The 25,722-nt window shown below is 41.5% G+C and overlaps 1 protein-coding gene across 1 annotated transcript in view; it reads right to left on the minus strand.

Annotated features, from left to right (window-relative positions):
* The window catches only part of LOC108930435 (solute carrier family 12 member 5-like), a 51,258-nt gene extending 27,214 nt beyond the window's left edge, over positions 1 to 24,044 (minus strand). The window contains exon 1 of the mRNA XM_018745673.2: positions 23,633 to 24,044. Coding sequence (XP_018601189.1) covers positions 23,633 to 23,687 — 55 coding nt within the window. The 5' untranslated portion in view covers positions 23,688 to 24,044. The remainder of the gene's footprint in view (positions 1 to 23,632) is intronic.
* Between the last annotated feature and the right edge of the window lie 1,678 nt (positions 24,045 to 25,722).

Here is a 25,722-nt window from a genome sequence, read left to right on the forward strand (position 1 = left end):
TCATCAATAACTACTTGTCCTGAGCCTTCCTGGCAACATTGGGCACAAGGCAGAGTATACCCTGGACAGGACACCAGGCCATCAGAAGGCACCAAGCAAGATTTGAACCCCACACCTGCTACCAGCTAAACCTGCCATGCCACCATGCCACCACACCTCCCTTGTTAGGTGGAATGATAAAAACAGATAACTACAATCACACACACACACACCCTGTCTGAAACCACTTGTTCCAAGCAGGGTTGCAGCAAACCGGAGCCTAACCTGGTAACACAGGGTGCAATGCTAAAGGGGGGAGGGGACACACCCAGGACGGGATGCCAGTCCACCACAAGGCACCCCAAGCAGGACCCAAATCCCAGACCTGCCACGCTATTGCAACTAAAATCAAATTACATATTTCAACGGTAGTAATATGTGCAACAGAAAACTATTCCTCAATCTCTAATTCTCCTGGAGTTATAAAATGGCTCAATGCAATGTAAATGAATGGGTGAGAATGGAAATGGAAGAATCATGACATGGAGATGCATCTGATTACATCAGTGGCTCTGGTGGTTTGAATGTAGCACAAAGGAAATCGAATTCCTTGATTCTTCTTCGGGCCAAATGAAGGAGGAGAGTAAGTTTGCAGAGAGACCTTAACGCTCCTGTCACGAGATCATACACATTAAGTGATACCCAGAGAGGTAACACCATCTAATATTCGTGCTCAGTCCCAAAGTGCCGAAAAGCATATACATCAGCATTAATTTACATTTAATTCAAACCACTCTAAGCTTCTTAGCACCACTTTCTACCAGAGACATCTGGCAGCAGATTATATATTAAAAACACAATGAATGAGACATCGAAAGCAAGCGTTTGATTTCTGTCCCTTTACAAGGGCATCATGAGGTTGGACTCCTATCTTCTGACATCAAAATTTGAGGCCAGTTTTGAACTGCTTAGAAACAACAGGCTTTCTTATGAGGTGTTTGGTTGTTTGCCAAGCTTGGCATTTAGGGTGCAAACGTTTCATCACCAGTTGAAGTGACATCACCAGTGTGCAATATTCTCTATGATCTTCAGGCTTTCTCATGGACCAGGAACAAATAAAATAAGAAATCAGGTAGCAAAATAAGAAGTAATTATATGAAAAAGATGAAACCCAAGATGGAAAAATGAAATCGGCAATTCGGCACACTTTATCTAGAGTTAAGTACTACAAAATCCAGCAAGAGTTAACTGTTATCTCGCCATCCTTTGCAGAAGCATCGCGCTAATCTCAACGCAAAGTCACACTCGGCATCAATGAGGAGTGAAATGCACGTGTGCTTGATTTTTCACCGCGCCATCATTCTTCACTTAAAAAAAGCATAAGATCAAACCCGTAAGTTTCACCAACAAAGAGTTTAAGGGAGTTTTAGGAAGACAAACGGCTGATGACGTCGCTCATAAAAATCTGACACATGGCTCAGGAATCAGCGCTATCTTGCAAGGCATGAGGAGTTCTCTAAGGGCAAAGGAGTACTCTTTACTCAGAATGCTCACAGGCAGGATTCTTTGTGCCTACTTAGTGATGCTAAAAATTCAGTGTGTTTGTCTCCACAGGATGCCTACAACTAGATATAAAGAAATCTGCTTTGCTTTACTACTGCAAGGCTTACTTGTGTCATTATCTGCCTACCAAGCCATGCCACCTGGTGTTCTCAATTTTCTCAGAAAACATACTTAAGAAGTAGCCTTTATACCTACAGAGAATCCCTGGCCCACAGACAGTACATCCAAAACATTTATTTACCAGACACTTTTCTCCAAAGCAACTTTCACTAGATTGTGGGCAGAAACCAGAGCACTCAGAGGAAGCCCACACAGACATGGGGAGAATATGCAAACTCCACACACACTGAGCAGGGATCAAACCCACATCCTCTTGCACCACCCATGTGCTGCGAGACAGCAACGCTACTCGCTGTGCCACCCGGACACATGGAGGCAGACTCTTCTATGAAATCACACATTCTGATGAGGGCCCTTCTCGAGCTTAACTGATGCTGAAGATTCAAACTGCCTAAATCAATTAAAAAAAGTTGCTTGCCATCTCTTCTCACCAGGGGCACACCTCCATATCAGCAACCCGCTCTAGAAAAAATCTCTTTCCATTTCCCTTTAAAGCCAGAATGCCCAAATTCCAAATATGGCATTTGTAGAGTCACAGAGAGCCCACCCATAATCCCTACAATCCTCTGGTCTCGGCCAGCACCCAAATTTCACGTGGAAGCATCTGACCTATATTTTGACTGCTTTCGGATGAGAAGAGCAACATACCATGGGGTCTCCTTCCACATGTCTGCACATTGCCCATGACACGCTGAAAATGTATAGAGTAAATAAAGAGCGGTGTACAGGGACAAGGCTGGTCCCCAGTGCCAGAATGGAATTTATTTTAGTGCCATGAAGAACAAAAGGCAAGCATCACCAAAATGACCTCTTCATCCAGCAGACACAGAATTCAGTTTCAGTACGAGGCACGACCACATCCTTCTTTAGAGGAGCATGACTTCATATCGATACTGCTAATGCACATCTGCATTGGCTGGCATCCTGGTTGCAGTTCTAAACTTTAATCTCCATAATCAAGTAAATACCTGCCACAAATGCACAGTCCCAAATGCTTTGTCAAAAGTGACAGCTACGGAACACAACTTTGTAATTCCTGTGGTAATGTGGCAGTGCTGGACATGGAGATGATCATGGGGAAAGCAAGAGGGTCAAGACTCTTCCGAGATCCTGCTCGAGTCAATGATGAGTCAGTGATGAGTCAGTCTGAATAAGGCCTTCCACAGCTTATGGGAGAGTAGTATCATTATTACACAAGTTAAAGGCTTCACTTTCTGCTCAATACTGCGTCCAAACTCTGATTCACCCAAAAAAGTGTGTAGCAGATAACTAGGAAAAGAGTTTCCGTGTTTAATTATCTATCCTCTTTAAAGCTTCATTAATCCTGCAGAAGTCGCACATATGGCTCAGAAACCTTTGATCTATATGTAAAAATTTGCATGAAATAATCTTATATTGTACACCTCATAGACTCTTGAATTTTTCATTACAGAACATCTGCTGTAACAATTTATGTTCAATAAATTATATTCATAATTATATTCAACTCTATGTAATGTTATGAGCCCACACACCTTATTCATCAAGGTGACTTACACTGCCAGATTCACTACTTTCAATGGGTCACTCATCCATACATCGGTGGAACACACTCTCTGTGTCACTCACACACTATGGGTGAACCTGAACAGCATATCTTTGGAGTATGGGAGGAAACCAGAGCACCCAGAGGAAGCCCACACAGACACAGGGAGAACATGCAAACTCAACACAGACTGAGCAAGGATCAAACCCATGTCCTCTTACACCACCCAGGTGCTGTGAAACAGCAGCACTACTCATTGTAGTACCATGCCATCCTTCGGAGGCTCGGACTCAGTAGCGGTTTTCTTCCGGTCAAAATGGGAGTATGTAGGTTACCCTCCATTTTTTGGCTTTGTGCTCGCAGATGCCTTCACCCCTTTCAGTTTAGATGCTTCTTGACCTTCATGAAATCAAAAGAAACTGCAAAGTCACAGCAAAGACACATGATGTGATGCATGTTCCGTGACAGTTCCAGTCAAATATTAGAGTACATCCTTGCAACCTGAGCATTGCTTCTATGAGATGAACCAGACAGAGAAGTGAAAGTGAAGAAACCACAAAGGAGGACATTTCCTGAAGAAACCTGTCAACCAAATGCCTTGTGAAAATAAATGGTTTCCAGAAAGTGTGCTCAGAATTTGCCTGGTGCCGTTATGTCTACATTTGAATGCCTTTGGGCCCCAATGATTAGCTTTGCTTGAATATGTGCACAAGCAATGTTTCATTTTCTCACACACTGCAGAATACGAGGAATTTAATTTCAGTATAATAAATGTGAGAATGGAGGAAATGTAGCCCCGTTTGACCCAGTTTCACCACAGATATCATTGCAAGAAGGGACATTGACTGAGCGTTAATAGGAACAATTTTAATGCGGATGTATGAGTTTTGGGCCACATTTCCCTTTGCAGGGATTTATCCCTTTAGCCCATTGAAATGGGTCCTACGGGATTGGACTCACTTCAGTATGGCGAGATGACACAAAGGGTACATGGACATGCCTTCACCTCAGTATGGCGGGACCACGTGAAGTGTCGATTGGTGCGCCTTACCTTCAGCATAGTCTGATCACGTTATATCATCAAATATCATCAGATCAGTTGGAGGGTAAACTGGCATCAGTTATGCTCAGTATGATCAGATTACTTAACTGTCATGCTCTGGATAGGGGTATATCTACAAAACAGTCTTCTGTTAAATAGGAAATGTAACAGTGACTGCAAACAGTAAGTGTTTGCAGATTTAATTTTAATCCAGTTTTCCTGAATGTGGTCCAAAGAGTCTTTCTGGGCATGACTGACAGTGAAGAAATGATGGCTCGATGCGGTTAATACTCAAGCCTGGAATGCAGCGTGGGAGGGCACTCTTTGGAGCTATAAAAATATAGCCTCTCCCCTTCCATGTGTCATGCTTATTAGAAAATGGAAAGTTTTTTTTCTGGCTTTTAAAAGCTTAGTAAAGCAAAGGGGCTTAGCTACAGCTCTTTGGACCCCACAGCAGGGTCACATAAGCTCTCTGTAGCTGACCGCTGGGGCGCACTCAAACAGAATGGCCATGAATAATTACTTGACACATTTCTCCAAAGCAACTTACAACATAAAGCTACCTATGATTATTTACCACACACAGCCAAGTAATTTTCGGGGAATGATTCCCAGTGAGTACCTTTCTCAAGAATGCTACAACTGGAAGTGGAGTTAGAACCTATAACCTTTGGGTACAAAGACAGCAGCTGTATCTACTATACTACCTGGTGCCTGGTACAATGGTATGGATTAAATACAACCCATGCAATCCATACATAATTAATGTGAATGCTATTTTTGAAGATTCTCACACACACACACTTTTTGAAACTGCTTGTCCCATGCAGGATTGCAGGGAACCAGAGCCTAACCTGGCAATGCAGGAGAGGGAAGGAACGTACCTGGGATAGGACACCAGCCTGTCGCAAGGCACCCCAAGCAGGACTCAAACCCCGGACCCCCTGGAGAGCAGGACTGGCTCAAACCCACTGCACCACCACACCCCCCGAAGGTTTACACACTTTGTTAAAAGAAACCCAGAGCATTTCTTTTCCTGAGCAAGCTGAAGTAGTGCACCCATTTCTCACATAACAGGGATACATTGTTGTGTGAAAATAGCTCATTAAGCAAATGTAACGGGGAATTACCATTATTTATTAAAGCAAAACAAAAAAAAAAACAAAAATTGTTCCTTAACAAAAATATGTCATTTGAAACAGAATTTATGTTTATTGATTTAACTGAAACTTTTCTTCAAAGCACAGCAGACCTCGGAAAACAATACAAAAGTGCATGACATCAACAGGAGAGAAAAATGCCAAAATAAAAAGGCCTTTTTATGCATGACAATGATACCACCAACATATTTTCTGTGCACCAGAAATTATTTCTAGCTTTTCTAATGTTATATATTTAGCATTTATTACCAGTAACCACTTGTCCAACACTGGGCCAAAGTGGTCTGGAGTTTATCCAAGAATTATGGTGTTTTATAGTACACCCTGAATAGACATTTAACAGTTTAACTCCTGGACTTTTGTAACATAAAAGAATCAAGTTCACAAGATCACTGCCTATGTCTTTCACTGTGTTTTCACTCTGCAACGCATCTGGACACTATACCGTTAGAGGTGCAGCGTTGCATTTATAAGAAACGCTGATAAGGTTAATAAGAAAAATTGTCTTTGCATCATCATGAGATTAAGGTTTATTTTATTTACACTAGTGTAAGGGTATTGACATTATTAAAGCTGCTTTTGTGATATAAATGACTATGTTAAGAGTTACAAGTTTATAGTTGCTTTTAAATGGTAGTACTACATAATAATAGTATTGAACGTACAGGTTCAAGGGGGGGCATGGTGACTCAGTGGGTTTGACCAAGTCCTGCTCTCTGGTGGGTCTGGGGTTCAAGTTCTGCATGGAGTGCCTTGCGATGGACTGGCGTCCCATCCTGGGTGTGTCCCCTCCCATCTTACGCTCTGTGTTGTTGGGTTAGGCTCCGGCTCCCGCGACCCCGCATAGGACAAGTGGTTTCAGACAGTGTATGTATGTACAGTTTCAGTTGGGAATTATATTTTCTTTAATTGATACTTGGTTTGGTAACTGGTAACTCGTTGTGATAAGAAGTAGGGAGCAGCAAGTATGTAATTTTGTTCATCATGGAAAAAAGAGTGACTGAAGGTAAGTAGCCAGACTGAAATCACTCATGTACAAAAAATTTTGGGTTTGACACACCAGTTGTGTATTTGTGCTCCAAAATATGATGCCATTGTGCAAAATAAAGTATCCATCGTGAAAGGGAAACGACCACGAAATGGAAAAATGACAATTGTTCTGAATAATAAATCCAGTGGATGAAACAATCTACACTTATTTAGCAGATGAAAAAATAATGAAAAAATTACATATTTTCTGAAGCTGTTGAAGTTGTTTTTCATTGAATGAGACTGTCTCTATGAAGGCTGAATGTCCTCTGGTAATATATGTGTTTTCCTACATGCACTTTATGTTGTTTTATGTGAAAATTGTATTTTTCTGTGTTTTAATTATATTTTTCATGGCATCGTTTTATATTCAGAACAATCACTTTGAACTTCTTGCAGTCAAGTACTTTTACGTGTTAGTAACAATCTCAGTATTTTATAGACCTTAAATGCACAGCCTTATATAAATTAGCTTTAGATCATAACAGTCTGATCCCCGCTGACCAGATTTTACAGACACCATGTACGCAGTACGTGTTTTTGCAAACTCTCCATCTCTAGTCACATCAACGTGCTGAAGATAAAGAACTTTTAATGGCCGTTACAAGCCATACAAACAGAGAGATGGATGCCTGTTACATAACACAAGGTTTCTTCCATTTCTTCCCACTGAGACGTTTGCATTTAGATAAATTTATGTATGAATCTGCTGCTGTCTTCAAAGAAAATCCCCAGGGATATGTAAAAGGTACGGACAGTAAAAGCTGGCAGCTTGCACACGGACGCTCGGCGCAAGGGAGCGTGGCCTAGATAGCATCACTTTCTACTTACAGGGATACACCTTGTTTTTGGCTTAGTAGCTCACTTACATTGGAAAACTTTGCCTTATGAAACATCTTTGCCCTCAGAAAGGGCTCTTTAAAAATATATATAAAGTGCAGTTCTGTACACTGCCTCTGTGGCCCTGGAGATGCCCTGAAAAATCTGCCCCCAAAGGGTCCAGCGTGACAGCAGAGGGGAGTGGGGGGGGGAGGTGGAGCTTACAGTATTGTAATATTTATATACTGGCTCAGCAAAGGCTTTTATTCCAAGGGCTCCGAGAGGTTCATAGTTTTATTCAGTTTCACACCCAGATTTTTACTGAAGTACAAAACATATAGCAGCAATTCCTTTCCACTGTTCTGTTCTGTTATCTCACCCATCAACCCCTTGGAGTCTTGCTCCTTACCTAACAGGCTGACAATCTGTGAATGTGGTATCAGTGTAACAACTTACATTTACATTTACATTTATTCATTTAGCAGACGCTTTTCTCTAATGCGACGCGCATCTCAGCGAAAAATACAAATTTGTGCATTACATTAAGAAAGACATGGTTTCGTACATGTGATTCTTAAGTAAACCTCGTTTGTTTCTTTCCACTTTATGCACCGATGTTCATTGCTCTAATAGGTGCGTAAAATGCAAGATAGATGAATCCTGATCACCTTCCTACAATTTTTTCTTTTAAAAAGGTACACAAACATTTACATACAATATAGGAGTAGCGGCTGTGTAAAGGCTTTATCTGGGGATGATCATAAAGTTATGGTGCATGAACATTTACACCATACATGAACTTAAGAGATCATGGGCGAAGTGAGTCCGGAAAAGAGGAGTTTTCAGACCCTTCTTAAATGTAGAAGGAGTTTCAGCAGTTTTGAGTGAGAGGGGGAGGTCATTCCAGCACAACGGAGCCAGAGCCGAGAACCTCCGCGCTTTACTTTTTGCGTGCGGGACCACCAAGCGAGTGGAAGTAGAGAAGTGGAGTAACTTAAAGGTATTTTAGGATGAGTTTGACAAGCAGACTAAGAAGAGCGAAACTATAAGTGCCGCCCTACAGTAGCTTATAGGGGGTATTGAATATACATACAAACCCACTTGAATATTCCCCTGTACTGGCAGTTTTACCTCAAAAGCAGAGTGGTTACAAACAAAACTATGACTTTACAAACCCTATGGGAACAGTCACTAGTCTCGTATTAAATATTCAAATAAATGTTAAACTTTCTATAAACTTATAAATTTAATAAATGATTACGATTTACACACCTGATTCTACTTACCTACTGGATTTAACCAATGAAACTTGGGGTTCACTTATTTTTACACCTTCACTCCTTCTGTGTTTCTACTACACACATGATTTCCTCTAAAGCAACATATGGAATTGATCATTACACACCTATTATGTCACATGAGAAACACTGTACCTCATCAAACAACCATTTTGCGGTTAAACTAAGGGACATTCACATATTTCACATACTTTTAAGCTTCATTTTACGTCCCTCCACAAAACGAAGTACGTATCTCTATATTTAAATGTATTCAAAAGTGATTTTAATTTAAAAAAATTCAGTATGTGTATACATATTTGTATTCATATATAATACTCTATTTCTCTCCAGTCCAGTTAATATGTTTGAAATTTGCCACTGGGTAAAATGTACTTGGGTAAATGTACTTAACTGGACTGCATACAGGCAGACTGTGTATCCTCTGATAGGCTTACAGCTCCTGGCATAAATGGTTTCAGGTTATCCTCTTAAGATGTAAAAGAAATAGTCCTTATATACATTCATCAGTTCATCCTTTATTAACTATTGAATCCATTGCAGTCTGATCAGCCAACCGATGGTTTTACTGCAGGCTATATAATGTTTTAGAACAGCATCTTATCTTAGAATATTTAAGAAATTGGGAAAAAAAACCGGAACAAGTTTATCTTATTCATCTGTTTCTCGAGAAAAGCCTTACAAGAAATATTCATAATAAAATTGTTAGTAATAAATTAACACGTCATGGATTTCATTTCGATCTTGTATTTCAAATAGAGATCCATCATAAACTCTCAGAGCTGATTTTACCCTGCCGATTTTACTGTGTACCTTTATAAAATGACTTAACTACTTTTGAGAGTACCCAAATCAACCCTATTTACTGCTTTCTGAATACAAACCCTTCTTGTCTGACCGGAAATGTTGTCCAGGTTGCTTTCAAGGTTGCGCAGTGGCACAATGAAAATGGTGTAATTTATAACTTTCTTTAGTAGCTGCAGTGCAGTAAGCCTCACTGTGCAAATGAAGTATGGAAGGAACCATACATTACAGTATGAATATACAGTATGTGAGATGTGTAGGTTACATAACAGAATAATCATAAACATTTACTGCTAAATTTGATTTTGTGCTATTTTTGGGGCCAATGACTTCAGGTTCAAGTATATGTCCAGATTTTGTTTTAGGTTCCATTTGGTCAGCTATGTGTTCTTCTTTCAAAACTGGTATCAGTTAAATTATGCTATCGTACATATCAGAATATTTGAAAAAGCAGCTAAATTACTGCATTATTACATTTTGGCCTTGGCATGAAAATATAAATATAATAGTATAACTATATTACACAAGACAATCTTGAAAACTTCAAAGAACAGCAATAAGAGAGGTCTTGGGAAGGAAACAGGCAAGCTAATAAATAGTCAGTCTGTTCAGTTTTTGACATGAAAGACTCAAATGAGATTTGACTCAATTTTCAATCTTTTAAAGCGATTAATCTGGAATGTAGAAATCAGTGAAGCATAGTAATGGCAGAAAAGCAAAATGACAAAGCTGAAAATTTGCTAGGGTAAATTCTACACTTACATTGGGGGGTATTTTTCTCACATTTAGATGCTTCGGACTTAGCTCAGTTTTGACATTAAAGTGGTTGACAGTATCTCTCAAATTTTTAGTAGTTTAATTGACATGTGCAATATTCTATAATATCACAACCCTTTTTTTTTGCTGATGTAATGCACATATAGTATTTTCTAGGAGATGTAGGTCGCTTTGAAGAAAAGTATTTGCTACATGAATAAATGTAAAATAAAATACTCCTTTCATAACATTGTACTTTACTTCATCTATCCTTTGTAAATTCTGTATTAGGTCTGTAACAATATTTGCCATCCTGTACTTGACAATGCAAATATCTGTGGAAGAAAATGTCTCGAAACACCAGAGTAAAATTTTAGGGCAGAAGAACAAACCTAGTAAAAAACAGGAATAATATGATCTGTGCACTTGACTTTTATTTTTAGTACACAGTTGCATGGATGAATTCAATTTCATAGCTACCTAATTACAAATAAAATTTAAACTGTAATAAAATGATAATTAGTATCTTGTATCTGGGACAAGTAAAAATACTCAGCGTGCTCTATAATTCTTTTATAATATATAAGATATAAAAAAACTGCTTAATCTTGCAGTTTTGCCCAGGTTTTAAGAAGTAAAAGTGGAGAAGTGCATCATCTGTGAAATCTAAAAGCTTGCAGAATTTGTATTCAAGTTTTCAAGTTTTCAAGGTTTATTGTCATAGGTACAATTACCGCGTACAAGTATCATGAAATTCTTCTTGAGTGCTTCTCCACAGACTATGAACAAAAACAACAGATAATACTGCACGAAAAAAACAATAACAATAAATAAAAGACAGCCAGAGTACTTTTTGAGTACTCAGAGTAGTTTGCCAAATAAAGGTAAGGTTATGGTTTGAAATCTTGTTCTGCAAAGCAGATTAAAGCATATTAAATACATTAGTCTATATTGAAGTAAATAAAAGTAAATAAATCTCACACAGGTATGAAACTGAAAGTGTTGAAAGTGATATAAGGCACCTCAAAGTCAGCTTGTACAAGGGTGTGACAAGCAAATAAAACCATGTCTTCAGTATTGCTCTTGGGGGAAAATACTACGAGGCCATATATAAATTACAGCTCTGTGCTAAGTGTAATGATGAGGGTTTGATACTGAGTGATGATGATCATCAGACATGCAAGCAGCTCCAGAGCTGAAGTGAACCAAGTGAGAACTGAAGAAAAAAGCTCCCTTTGACAGTAGTGTTGGTTTATAGTAGACAAAGCTCTATATAGACAATTCTCTACAGATCTGAATAGATTCCCAATTGATGTAATTTGAATATGTTGCATTTTCAGAGATATCATTAAAATATTGCGAATAATACCTGTACAATTTATCATCCCTTCGTGTTTTGTTTTACAAAGGATGAATGCTGAACATTTTGATCAGTTGAAAATATTTGTCTTGATCAGCGAACCATTTTTTTATTCCGTTCAGGATGATTTCTTTCCGTTTCTTCTATAAATTCAGGTCTTACAGGTAGGGTGCTGATACCTTGCTGCTGACTGGACAAAGTACAAATAAACTGCAGGCTACTAATATGTAAACCCTTAACTTCGGGGGCGACGGTGTCATAGCATTCTCTCAGCTTCTCTGTTAAACTTTAAAAACTGTTTTCAGAAGTGCGTTAATCAGAGGGGTGGCAAAGCAGTGCTGCTGCCTTGTAGGGCCTGGGTGGTGCACGAAAATGTGGGCTCGATCCCTGCTCGGTGTGTGCTCTGGTTTCCTCCCAAAGCCTGAAGACAGGTAGTTCAGGTGGACTGGTGATGTTAAGTTGTCTGTAGTGTGTGCATGTGTGGCTACCCTCTGGTGGACTGATGTCCAGGGTGTACCCCCCTCAGCCTTGTGCCCAATGCTTCCAAGACAAGCTCTGAATCATCGAAACCCTGATGAGGACAAGTGATTGTCGAAACTCGATAGATTGGACAACACTTACATTTTATTTAGTCATAAAAATACACAATGGTACTCAAAAAAACAGAAGGATGTGGACAGTTTGAAATCAGCTGAAGCTGTATTTCTAAAGTTAATTTCTTACCGTTAATGATTGTTTTGAAGTCAAAGCATGTTGACGACTGCAATGTAATTCATTCATTCCCAAGAGGAATTCTGGTCACTTGAAATTCCTTTGCTAATTCTGACCCAAATCTGCAGCCAGCACAGACAGGTGTTGCAAAATTTTTGGAAATTTCTTGTGTCACTGAATATATGTAGCATATATTCTACATGGGGGGGCACAGTGGCGCAGCAGGTTTGGCTGGGTCCTGCTCTCTGGCGGATCTGGGGTTTGAGCCCTGTTTGGGGTGCCTTGTAACGGACTGGCGTCCCATCCTGGGTGTGTCCCCTCTCCCTCCGGCCCCGCGCCCTGTGTTGCCAGGTTAGGCTCTGGTTCGCTGCGATCCCGCTTGGGACAAATGGCTTCAGCAAGTGTGTGTGTGTGTGTATTCTACACACAGCAAAAAAAAAAAAAAAACTGCTCAAAGAAACACTAAAAAAAGAACAGAAAAGTGTAAGAGAATCAGGAAAGAGAAGTGAAAACTTCTTCATTATAAATACAATTTTACAAATACTGCATATTTAAATATTTTATACATTTCCATTTTGGTTTCAAACACCAGCTGATGATGTTGGAATACAGTTACCTCCAAATACAGTCAGTAATAGATGACACACGACAGAAATTGATGGCAAACTGTTGTTGGTGGCCTATACCCTCCCCAAAGCGATAGTCAAAACGAACTAAACTAACTAAATTCAGTAATCTGAATAACTGATCTGATGTTACTTTGCGCTAGTATCAAGTATCAGTGTTCTACACCAAATACAAGATGTTCATACACGTATTATGTACAAAGCTGAGGATTTGTCTCAGGACATGGCTCCAGTCTTCATTACTGAAGCTCTGAAAAGGATGGTTTTGACATACACATGGATACAGTACTGTGAAATTTGACGATGGGGGACTTAGTGCTTGATAATCTCCAATCCAGAAAGGCAGAACATGAGAGAAAGTATCAGCTGTATTAGTTTAGCTGGAGGGATTATTGCTTGGCTAAGAGTTGATCTCTTTCTGTCTGTGTTGGATGCTGGTCTTGTCTCAGGTCAACGTTAGCAAAGGTCTCTCAAGAGGCAAAATGCAATTGGACAGAGATTACCATAATGTTCAATTCATAGGGACTTACAATAAATCCTGCCAAGTTACAATAAACCCTAGTTTTCGTGCTGTATAGCATGAAGGCAGTCTTGGGAAATAATTTTCCTCCAGGACCTTTTTCCAAGCTGTACCACTTTTTTTTTTTTTTTACAGTGAATACAGTTCAATACACCTCCGACAGCATACCTGAGTGTGTCCTCTAAATATTAGGCAGGGAATTGCCCAAATACCAAGTGATATGAGCAGGAATATGGCAAACAATACAACAATGTGTGATTTCTTCTTTTAGCTACTGATTTAGGTATCACTTTAGAAAGTGCCGCGTACGATCTCCAATAAACCCCCCCATATCTCTTCTCCACACTTGTTAAACCTTCCATCTTCCTTAGAGCTCAGTGCAATTCTGCTTCTAATTACTTTTACCTAAAATATTCAAACTGTTCAGTAACTACAGTTGTCTGATAAAGGAACACCTACATTTAGTTGACACCTTTCTCTAAAGCAGTCTATGATGTTAAGAAACCTATGACTATTCACCCATTCATACAAGGGAGTAATCTAGGGTAAGTACCTTGCTCAAGGGTACTACAGCCAGAGGCAAGACTCAAACGTGCAACCTTTGAATCCAAAGGCAGCAGCTCTAACCACTACGCTACCAGCTGCCATAACTACACATCTATAGAAAGTATGACTGGATTACAGATATGCAGATGGATTAATCATCCTTCAGATTTTCCTTGTCACTGCCCGCCTCTGCCCCCTACATCCTTTTCCAAAATCAGTGCACTGCCACAGTTCTGGCTTAGCTCTTCTCACCGGAAGACATTCTAATTAGTGCAGTTCAAAACCTAATTCTTCACAGTTGTTTTTCCAAAAGGGAAAATGCTTACAATACATGTTGTACGAGGTTGCATGTAGGCCAAAGCGAAATCTTTGCAGACAAATTACATAACGCACTGCAAATATCATCCATGCCCATGTAACATCAACATCATTCAGCTTCCTTACTTTCTTCACACATGCCATAGATATCTTTAATTATCATATCCTTGTGGGCTACAGCTATAATTTACACAGTGCCTCTAGACATTTGTGCACACAGACATAACTGTGCTGTTATTCCCAACCAATGTACCATGTCTCTGCGCTCGCAACACCCTGCCTATGCGCTGGTTATCGACAGACGCACTCCTCTGGATTTCTCATACTCCTTTGCAAAGTTAGTGGTAGGATCTTGTGAATTCCTAAAGTTGTTTAAGGTGTAAATGTGCTCTCAGCAGCACTGTATAGAAATTCTGGGCTGCATTATATGTGAGCTCAGCTGTGAAATTGTACAGAAAGGAAGCGAAAAATATTTCTGGGGATCATGAGAAGGTCATGCGGTTAAGAAATTTTCTGGAATATGAACTGTGAAACTAAAGAATGTCTGTCATGACATAGTATTGCTCATATATATATATATATATATATTGGTCTATTTAGTATATATTGGTCTATTTGGGGGGGGGTTTTGGCTTGTGCCCGCAGGCATCCTGGCATCCTGTCCTGGGCATCTCCCTTACCCCTTCAGCCCTGCATCCCACACCACTGGGTAGGCTCTGGCTCACTGCGACCCTGCTTAGGACAAGGGGTGTCAGACGATGGATGGATGGATGGTCTATTTAGTTTCGTTGGAAATCTGAAATACGTGAGCAACACGGTATTCTCTGAGGGCATACTGATAATAAAACAAATAAGCTACCATGAATACTTCTGTAAATCTGTGAAAAAGAGCAAAAAGACACCCCTCCCTTAGTTCACATACAGGTCTCATCAACTGGACCCTTGCTAACACGCAGAAAAAGCTGCGCTCAGCCCAATCTGAACCAAAACAGCTTGTGGTCAAATAAAGCAAAGCTGTAAACCAGATAAAAACACATCAGTTAAAGTACCAGGAAGCTTTTAAAAATCCCATCTCTGGTATTAGGAGGGAGCCTTTACATAATGCTATGCTGTACTATAATGATATAAAACCCAAAACTAGAACATTACGTAATTATCATTAAGCTACTCCACCGTAGTGCAAATATACATTATTATTAATAATAATGATAATAATAAGAAAATGGACAGCAGCGAATGTATGTATATATATATATATATATATATATATATATATATATATATATATATATATATATACACATAATTTGAAGAGACCACAGATGTTAGGGAATTATATAATGATACTTGTGAATATTGCATTGTTTTGTATCTTCCTCATATCTTAATGAGCATTGAATTCATAGCATGTTTTTTATTATAAGCTGCTGGATTTTGAAGCAGGACATTGACCAGGTTGTGTCTGTCTCAGTCCCTGGTGCCATTACTCTGCCAAGGAAGCACCTCTCACCTTGTTGCTGGATCTGTCTGCACTGCCTAACTCTGCCAGCCACCAGACCGTCCGGTCCGCTCTGGGCCGTTGAGGCACTGCCCTAGATAGAAGCTGTGGCCTGCTGTGAATGCTCTGAATGACTGACGTGGCCCCTTCCAGCCTTTCCATGAGAGCTACGTCTTGGAAAGCTCCTCCAGGGGAGTGGTGATGTACACATAAACTCTAACTCTTTCCATTTATTCTGACATGCTGCAATGGAGTAACATCCCATCCAGGGTGTACCCTACTTATCCAGGTACCCTATGATTCCTGGATAGTTCCCAGACCACCATGACCTTGAGTTAGGACAAGAGGTTATTCATGAGTGAGTGAGTGAGTGTATGACTGAGGGAATCAGTGTATTTTGACATGGCATCGCCTTTTCTGCTACTTTATGATATTTTTTCCAGTGTGGGATTCAACTGATTGTGGAGTTCTGCAAAATCTACAGATTTCACCTTTTCCATACAGCTCCCTGCTGCACTGTCCTGTGTTTTGCCAAGAATTCAAGAATCAACATGAATACATATGAACACCTTGTAAACATCTACATAGGGGTAAGAGTAAAAAAGATCATATGTGTGGCGTATTTTGTATGTTTTAGTATTTATCATTCGATATTAATTTCAGGAATATTTTCTTCGTTAGTATGTGGGATCACGGGGCAGCTCATAGTGTAGTAGTTAGAAGAGCTGCCTTTAGAGCCAAGGCTGCAGGTTTGAATCTTTCCTTCAGCTGTAATAACCTTGAGTAATGTACTTTCTCTAAATACATAACTAATAATAAATAATAACTGTAGGTACATTAACATTGTTAGTCCCTTTGGAAAAAAGCATCGCCTGATGAATAAATGTGAATGTTCTGTCCTTAGAGGTGGTTATTTGTGAATGTGCTTTTTTGCTTTGAACTAATGTCGGACTTTTAGCTATCTACACACTCATCATTCCAGATCACAGCACAATAAGATATAACACTCCATCCTATTTCATTTTACAAAAGGCTAGTAGTAATAATGTGAGATCCTGGGGCTGGTTCACCATCTCGTCGGTTCCCGTATCAAGCTTCCTTATCTTTTAAAGTGCCTTTTATCCTCACTGTCTGCAGAAATTTGGCAAAGAGAGGACGCTGAGAGTGTTAATCCTGGCAAGTTTAGCAATGGATTCCAGGAGCCATCAGGACTGAATGGCAGGTGTCCAAACCTACATGACTCACTATTGAGCAGAATACAAATTCTTTGTGATGCGTATTGCAAACAATGTGTTTTTCGGAAGCCTCTCAGCGCCGTCAGTAAGATATTTCCTTCACGTTCAGAGAGATTATTGTTCTTGACAGGTGCTGCAAACGCCTGTGCCTTTTGTCCTTATGCCTTCTGATTTATGCTAGGGGAACATGAGAAACACACAAAGCACACTTAGACCATATATGTACATGATGTGTGTGCACTGGAACACTGCACACACACACATTGTCTGAAGCCGCTTGTCCCGAGCAGGGTGGCGGCGAGCCAGAGCCTAACCCGGCAACACAGGGCGCAAGGCTCGAGGGGGAGGGGACACACCCAGGACGGGACACCAGTCTGTCACAAGGCATCCCAAGTGGGACTCAAACCCCAGACCCACCGGAGAGCAGGACCCGCTACACCACCTGTATAAATGAATCAAACCCACTGCACCACCAATTGTTTATTATCATGGTACCCATCTATTTAATCAGCAGATTCCATCAGAAGAATTGCTATAGAATATTTTGCTTGGAATATTTTATGTCTGTTTTTTTGTCCCTCTGAGAATGAAAAAAAATTCCATATCCTAGGAAACTACTTTTTTCATCCAGGGTGAATGTGTTGCGTTATAATGTAACTCGCATGTGTTCCTGTCGCTACATCTGTTATTAAAATCACATTACAGGGTTATGTCTCCATCTTTTAATTTACTAAAAACAATGGCACACTAATATATCTAATGGAAAGTAATTACAAGGAATTTGTAGGGATATCTTACAGATGTTCATGATGTCAATGACCATGAGCACAATCTCTGCTATGTGACAGAAGATGTAGAAATGGATCAGAATCATATCAAAACAGTGCCACTTGATTTAAAAAGAAAAAAGAACAGGTGCTGCTATTTTACAAATGTAAAATAAAAGGCTACTCATTGGCTTTTTTGCAATGAGGAGATGAAGTGTGTTCTGATTAACATGGTCCTTACAGGTGGATCACACACACATACGCAATGTCTACAACTGCTTATTCCAGGTGGGGTCGCGGCAAACTGGAGGCTAACCCAGCAACACAGGGCGCAAGGCTGGAGGGGGAGGGGACACACCCAGGACGGGACGCCAGTCTCCCACAAGGCACCCCAAGCAGGACTCGAACCCCTGCTCCACCCCATGGCTGGTGGGCCCCAGCCAAACCTGCTGCGCCACGTGAATTAGATAATCTATAACATCGGCTCTTTGCGCTGCCCATTATTCCCCTATAGAAGACAGCACTGGTTGCATCTTTGACTCCCATCCATCACTGTACAGTCCCTGAAAACAAAACTGTAGAAAACCGGCAAACTCTGTTTCACCTGACCATTTTGGGTTAATTTTCCTTTAAAAAATTGACTTTCTCTTTACTAGTCCGGCATCAGTGTTTGTCTGGTTAAAGGACAAGAAGTAAAGTTGATTTTGGGCCAGTGAGAACAACTGGCATGTCGCCATTTAGTACATTCAGACCTGAAAATACCCCATCTAATAGGGAGGGGGAGCGCTAATCTGTATGATTAGTGATGTTCTCTGGTTTTAACAAATTACATATTTTCCATTACAACCAGGAAGGGAGTTACCATACTGTGGTGGGGGAAGTGAGGCAGATTTATATTAAACAACATTTATCTGAGAACTCGAAATTACCTGATGACCTCTTCTAACATGATTTGACAAAATGTAATATAGGTATTCACACATAATGACTGTAATTAACACCATATCTATTGCGCCGTAACAGTAATTCAATGTAATTTGAACTGTAGGAAGAAATAGCAGTGGAAACACTTAGATGATTTGTATCTTAGCATGGCACATGAGGGGGCCCAGAACAAAGCAGCACACGTGCATAATAACTGTAAACAAATACCTGCACCTAGTCCCCATGCCTCCCTAACACATGCACTTGGTTACTGTAAACAAACATGCAGTTGCTATGGCTCCCAGTTGCCTGTTTAAAGCCCTGGTTTATGGTCTAGTCAGTCCTAGTCCCAGATTTCAACAGGCAAGTGGTTCTTCACCCAAGATGACACTTGGAATCAGGTAGGCTTGGACTCTGCACTGCAGGGCTGCAGGGCTGCAGGGCTGCAGTGGGCTTGGCTGCGTCCCCACTCTCTGGTGGGTCTGGGGTACAAGTCCTGCCTGGGGTAACTTGCAGCAGACTGGCATCGCGTCCCGCGTGTGTCCCTCCTCCCGGTTTGCTGCGATGCCACCTGGGATGAGCAGCTTCAGGCTGTGTGTGTGTGAATAGGCAGTAGTTCCATTCTGTTCTGACTATGCTTCTTTCTGCACTGGCTGCACATCGTTAAAGGTACCAACACTTATATAACCAATTAGACTCGGGTGCTGCAGCCCCATAAATTTCAGGAGGTTCACCATTCACGGGCCGTCCTAGTCATGCCTGATTTTATTCTCCCATTGGAGGAGGAAACCGCCGCTAGAAGTTTCCAGCGACGTGGGAGCGTGGCACGCGATGGTAAGACCACACACCTTCCCAACACATACATTGAGATACTGTAACACATCTAGACTTGCCATAGCTCCCAGTTGCCTGTTTAAATCCCTGGGCAATGAATGGTGGAAATATCCCCAGCCATGGATCATGCCAAATATGATGCTTCCAAACCAAGAATGGATCACCTTTCTTGTGTTGACTGATGGAGAGAGAGAAGGAGATAGCTGAGGTCTAGATACTCTCTCTTTCTCTCTCTCTGTCAGTCAGCCCCACTTTGCACCTCAGCTTGACTGACCAGCCAGCTTGACCTCCTCACTCTTGAGTTCACAATTCTATCAATGACCTTCTGATAACTTTTTTTTTTTCCCCATTATGGAAAAGAACGCAGCGGGGTTGGTTGGGTCCTGCTTTGTGGTGGGTCTGGGGTTCGAGTACTGCTTGGGGTGCCTTGTGATAGACTGGCATCCCATCCAGTGTGTGTCCCCTCCCCCCCTTTAGCCCTGCGCCCTGTGTTGCCGGGTTAGGCTCCGGTTTGCTACAGCCCCACTCGGGACAAGCGGTTGTAGACATTGTGTATGTATGTGTGTGAAAAGAAGAAGGTGTTTTTTTTTTTTTCCCCAGCAGCACTCTATTTATAAAGACTCTTAAGCAATATTAATAGTAAGCAATGTCATAGGGGACAGCTGGTAGTACAGCAGTTAGAGCTTCTTCTTTCGCATCTAAAAGTGACAGGTTTGATCCCCCTCTTTGGCTGTAATACCCTTGAGGGAAGGTACTTACCCTAAATTGCTCCAATAAAATTACCCCACTATAAATGGGTAAATTGTAATCTTAACATTGTAAATTCCTTTGGAGAAAAGTGTCAAATAAATGTAAATATTTATCTAAATTTTAACAGTGAGGGCAACACTTACTCTTGTAGAAATGTATTATTTAACCATAGCCACTTAAAAAGGGGGGAGCGGTGTTGCCGTGTTGCCATGGTACGATGGGTTCGGCCAGGTTCTGCTTTCTGATGGGTCTGGCGTTCAAGTCCTGCTTACGGTGCCTTGTGATGGATTGGTGTGTCCCCCTGCGTCACTGGGTTAGGCTCTGGTTTGTCAGGACGTGTGGTTTTGGACAGTGCGTGTAGCTAGTTAAAAATGTTAATTAAGAGTAAAAACTCGCCTTGAGGCAGGTGACTGGAGATTTGCTTAAAGGATGCGCTGCTCAGCAACCTCATTTCAATCTCAAAATCCCTCAACCCACCGCGGTCGAAATTCTTTATGCTTTCAGTTCTTTGTGTGTCTGACAACAAAACGGGGCAAAAACGGGACAGTTATGAGCAGTAAAGGTGATTCTGCCTGTCGCTGGGATAGTATTATGTAAAACCCAAATTCCAACAGACCACAGAAGAAAACAAAGTTTATGACATGGCTGTAAGCAAATTTGAGTTTGGTGTGCACATTCTCTATCATTTCTCTACAAGCTGACTTCTAGTTGAGTTTCAGACAACATGATATCCTTGAAAGGCTGATCTCATTACCACTGTACTCGGCGATGGCAGTATAGCCAACAGCTCATGAGGACACAGAAGAGATGGGGGAGCACATACGTAAGGAAACATCCACAGAACATCTGGGGGGAAATTCTGTTGACAAGCTTTCCTCAGCCGTATGAACACTTTACCAGACATCAATATTTTATGGTATAATAATTCATGGTTCAGACATTACCCAAACTAAAGTAAGGCCATGAAGAGTAGGAATTGAGAATTTTACATAAGTTCACAGCTTTTTGTATTACAGACTTGGGTCTGATATAAAGTCTCACAAACTGCATCTTACTGTTGAAGCATAAAGTCCTCAAGTGGATTTGAAGTTCAAGATATGTATATAAAGCTAAATTGCATTTGCATGTTTCTTTGCTCTCAATTTTTAAATTGGGGCCAACTAATATTTCACCTATAATACTGATACGTCGCAAGAGACATTGTTTCGACATTGGTGGTAATAGTACAGTTGACCCCTGAACAACGAGGTTGTCAGGTTCGCCGACCCCCTGCGCGGTCGAAAATCCACGTAAAAATTTTGACTCCCCAAAAACTGAACTACTAATAGCCTACTGCTTGTTGGAAGCCTTACCGATAACATAAACAGTCAATGAACACACATTTTCTATATGTATTATATACTGTATTCTTATAAAAAAGTGAGCTAGAGAAAAGAAAATGTTATAAAAAAATCAGAAGGAAGAGAAAATATTACAGTACTGTATTTATCGATACCGTAAGTTTTCGTCGTCTGTTTACGTGGCAGTACCCACATCAATATTGTCTTAATGATGCAAAACACTGTAGATGCTATACGTATTACGTGTATATTTTATGGTAGTATATGATAAAATAGACTAGTACCTACATATATTTGTTGTATTCACGACATACTTCACTTTTTCTTAATTTTTTCGATATTTCTAGGCTACGCGGCTCGTCTATGCGAGTTTTTTCAAATTGATGCAGATCTCCGAAGAATTTTCCAATATATTTTAAAAAAATTCCGTGTATAAGTGGACCCGCGCAGTTCAAACCCGTGTTCAAGTCTCAACTGTAATTACTTTTATAACATGGGTAGCAAACAAGCTTGCATACGGGAAGGCAGTACATGCTGTAAAGCCTGCATGTTAGAGACTTGCCTCGTAGACTCAGTCTAAGATTACATGTTAGACACATTGGATGGGCTACCAGTTGGCAGCGGTCAGATCTGCATTAAGGTCGGTTGGCAGGAGAACAGGAACATCTCCGTTGGAAGCCGAGAGCCACATTTTCACTCTCCGGTTATAAGCTGCAACAAGTAAGGTTGCCAGTGTCAGAAACCTTCAAAAGCCTGTGGAGTTGAAGATAATGATTTAAAATGAGGTTACAATGACTGCCAGTGTGTAATTGGAGACAGCTCAGAACTGTCCCATTGTAAGTAATGTATCTAGCAGTGTAATTCACCCTGGTGAATAAGGTGTGTGGGCATAGAGTTCAGTCTACTTGGTAACCACAATTACCACTGGAAAACTTTAGTTTTAGTTAAAAAAATGCACATTTTGTAAATGGATCCTTCACTTTAGAGGTGCTAGGGGTCTGTAGACAAAGCGAATGGTCATCGTAGCAATTTCAATTGACCACCATAATCAAAACGACGAAAAAAAGTAAAATACTTATTTGTCACATACAAGAAATGTGCACGCTGTGATGCATTTCTATAAAATGCAGTGCAGTGATTGCTGGGTATTTCAAAATCTCTTCAGTCATCTTCACGGTAAATTCAAAAATCGGGATTTAGCACCAAGGACAGCAGCCTGCAGCAGAGCTCTCAGGAATAACCAGAACCCTGGACAGAGCCAATCTGGCTGTCTGGACATAGTGCTCTTCCTGCCACAAAGAGGGGTGGCGATCTCCTTCAGTACAGAGAAGAGCATCACCACAGTATTCATGGTATGTTGGAAGCAAGCGACACTCGAGATCAAACGTCTCTCTAACGAAGCACACAATCATTCTTCACAAGGTTAGCGGCATAAATATGGACATGGGAAACGTGAGAACACACTGGAATCAAAATTAAAAATAATTAAAAGAAACGTCAAGTAGGTTTCATCATAACACGGTGAAAATATGGCAGGCAATATGATCAGGGCTGTTCAAATGGGTCAAACATGAGACATATTATACATAGCAATGATACCTATTAATTTAATAGCAAGCTGCTGTTGATATGATAAATGGAGGAGGGGGGGGCATAACGCGCAATTGCGTGCGTGGATCTGCGGACGGAGGAGGCCAGCATGAAAGTGAAATTACAGAGTGAGCAACAGACGGGACGACACATGCGTGGGGAACAGATCTGAGCGGACACATGAAGGCTGGGAGAGCAGCCTCGGGAGGCGACCTCACTCAAACGGAGCAGTGCCCCAGTGCCAAGTTCCAGTGCCGTGAGGCTAGGCGGACGGTCGCCGCACTGACCACACGCCCCCGTGTCGTGAAACCCTCGAACTCCCCCTCCGAGAAGAAACCATAATCGTTATTCCTGTCACAGCAGCCTTGCGGTAACTGTTACTGTGAGGTGCCGTGAGCCAGCACAGGTACCAGCATCAGCAGCGCAATCTCAGCCCCTTGCTCTACCATACACCCCCCACCCCCCCGAATTCCCTCCTTACACTTTTGTCTATGAATGTCAAGGGTTTCCTCACTCACCCTGGCTGTTGGGTCCCCCATCCCCGTCCTCGCTGTCGGTCAGGTTGTTTAGCATCCTCGCCTCTCAAAAGTGGCTGTGCAGGGAATCTGTCCCTGGGCTGCTGGCACACACACTATCCCAGTTGTTTAAACCAGGAAAAGGAGGAAAGAAAGGAGGACCATGAGGTGCGGAGGAGCGGCGGCGAGAAAGCGGATCCCCCCGTCTCGGAGGATTTCCTCCCTGCGTGATCGCCCTCCCTCCTCCCGCTGCAGCGTGACTCCCCCTCGCTCAGGAGACGGGGATGAGGAGGGTGAAAGAGGCTGCAGGAGCGTGCGGCTGACGGACCGCCTCTGAGCAGCCTCTCACGCTCACGCTCACTCCGCCAGCCCCCAGCAAGGCTGAGCCTAATGACTGACTTCATCACGCATTCGGCGGGCGCAATCGCTCTCTTTCTGCTCTCCACTGGTGATGGGGAGGAAGGAGGAGAATTAGATGGAGAGAAGCCACCCATGGCTTAAGTATCCTCTCTGATGTTTTTTTGTAAGAACACTTAAATACATTTTCACTTTTTATTCTTAATTAGTATATGTCGTTTTTTTGGGGGGGGGGCTGAACAATGGCACCAACCATCTGTTCTGCAGCCTGAAAGTCACAGCTGTAATAGAACCTTGAAATGCCTTCATCATACATCTTGGCACTTATAGGGACACAAACTAGGAAGGATGAGAAATACGTAGTGGATGACATACTGGAATCCACTACAAGCATGGTAAAATAGACCTGGTACTGGAACATATTAAAAGGAATAGTACGCAGGTGTTTGTTGAAAGCTGTTTCACACTTGGGGAATGGATACAAAGTCACGGAAGAAAGGTCAAGGTCCGTCAACGTTAATTCCAAGGAAAATAAAATTTGAATTTTGAAGACAAGTCATGTGAACATTTTATGGCAACGCTCTAGAAATGGGTGTCACTCTATCACAGAGCAAAGTCCATCTTTACGTCTCAAAAGCTGAAATTAATCGATTGATTGCAACGAAACGACTTCACTCATGACCATGAGCCATATTGAAAACACTAATAGACTAATCACTACGTTCTTACCCTACGGACTCTGATCTTTTATCAGGGGCTCTATTTTACACACACATTTTCAGAACCACTTATCCCATACAGGGTCACGGAGAACCAGAGCCTACCCGGTAACACAGGGCGTAAGGCCGGAGGGGGAGGGGACACACCCAGGACGGGACGCCAGTCCGTCGCAAGGCACCCCAAGCGGGACTCGAACCCCAGGCTCACCGGAAAGCAGGACTGGGGTCCAACCCACTGTGCCACCGCACCCCCCTGCTCTATTTACACTGCCAGCTAAATACACAAGCACTGATTGTTTTTCCATTTTACTCCAATGTTGATATGTGGCTCAGTGTCATTAAGCAGGTGACATCAATTTTTCAATTAGTTCAAAAGGTGGACATTGATCGTTCTACGGCCGTGTCTTGTTTTTGCTATGGGAGAATAAATATATCAATGTGTCTGCTGTGTTTACTTGTACTTATTTGATACCTTTTTGATCCTCTGGTACTAAAGTCCTAACTATACAAACTCTCCACACTTAAGATTACAGTTCATTGATACCCATAGGGACCAGAAGGTGCATTAGAAGTGATGGCAAATATCTAACAAAACATTTGTCTTGTTACTGCATGGTACCTGAACTAAAAATTCTAAATGAAGAAATGTGCATGTTAAAGAAACTTGATTAATTTCAGTTATTTTAATGTATATTTATAACTTCCAAGTTTTGCAAGAGAATGTATGTCACTGGAATGGTTTACACCAGATACTTCCTCCCCCAACATACAGTTGACTCCTGTGCAACTTTCTGACATCAGAAACGCTAAACACACACACACACACACACACACACACAGTCTAAACCGCTTGTCCCATTCAGGGTCACAAGGAGCCAGAGCCTAACCCAGCAACAGAGGGCATAAGGCTGGAGGGGGAGGGGACACACCCAGGACAGGACACCAGTCTGTTTGCAAGGCACCCCAAGCAGGACTCAAACCCCAGACCCATAGGAGAGTAGGACCTAGTCCAACCCA

Source organism: Scleropages formosus, chromosome 1 (assembly GCF_900964775.1).
Source record: "Scleropages formosus chromosome 1, fSclFor1.1, whole genome shotgun sequence".
In the NCBI taxonomy this organism is placed as follows: domain Eukaryota; kingdom Metazoa; phylum Chordata; class Actinopteri; order Osteoglossiformes; family Osteoglossidae; genus Scleropages; species Scleropages formosus.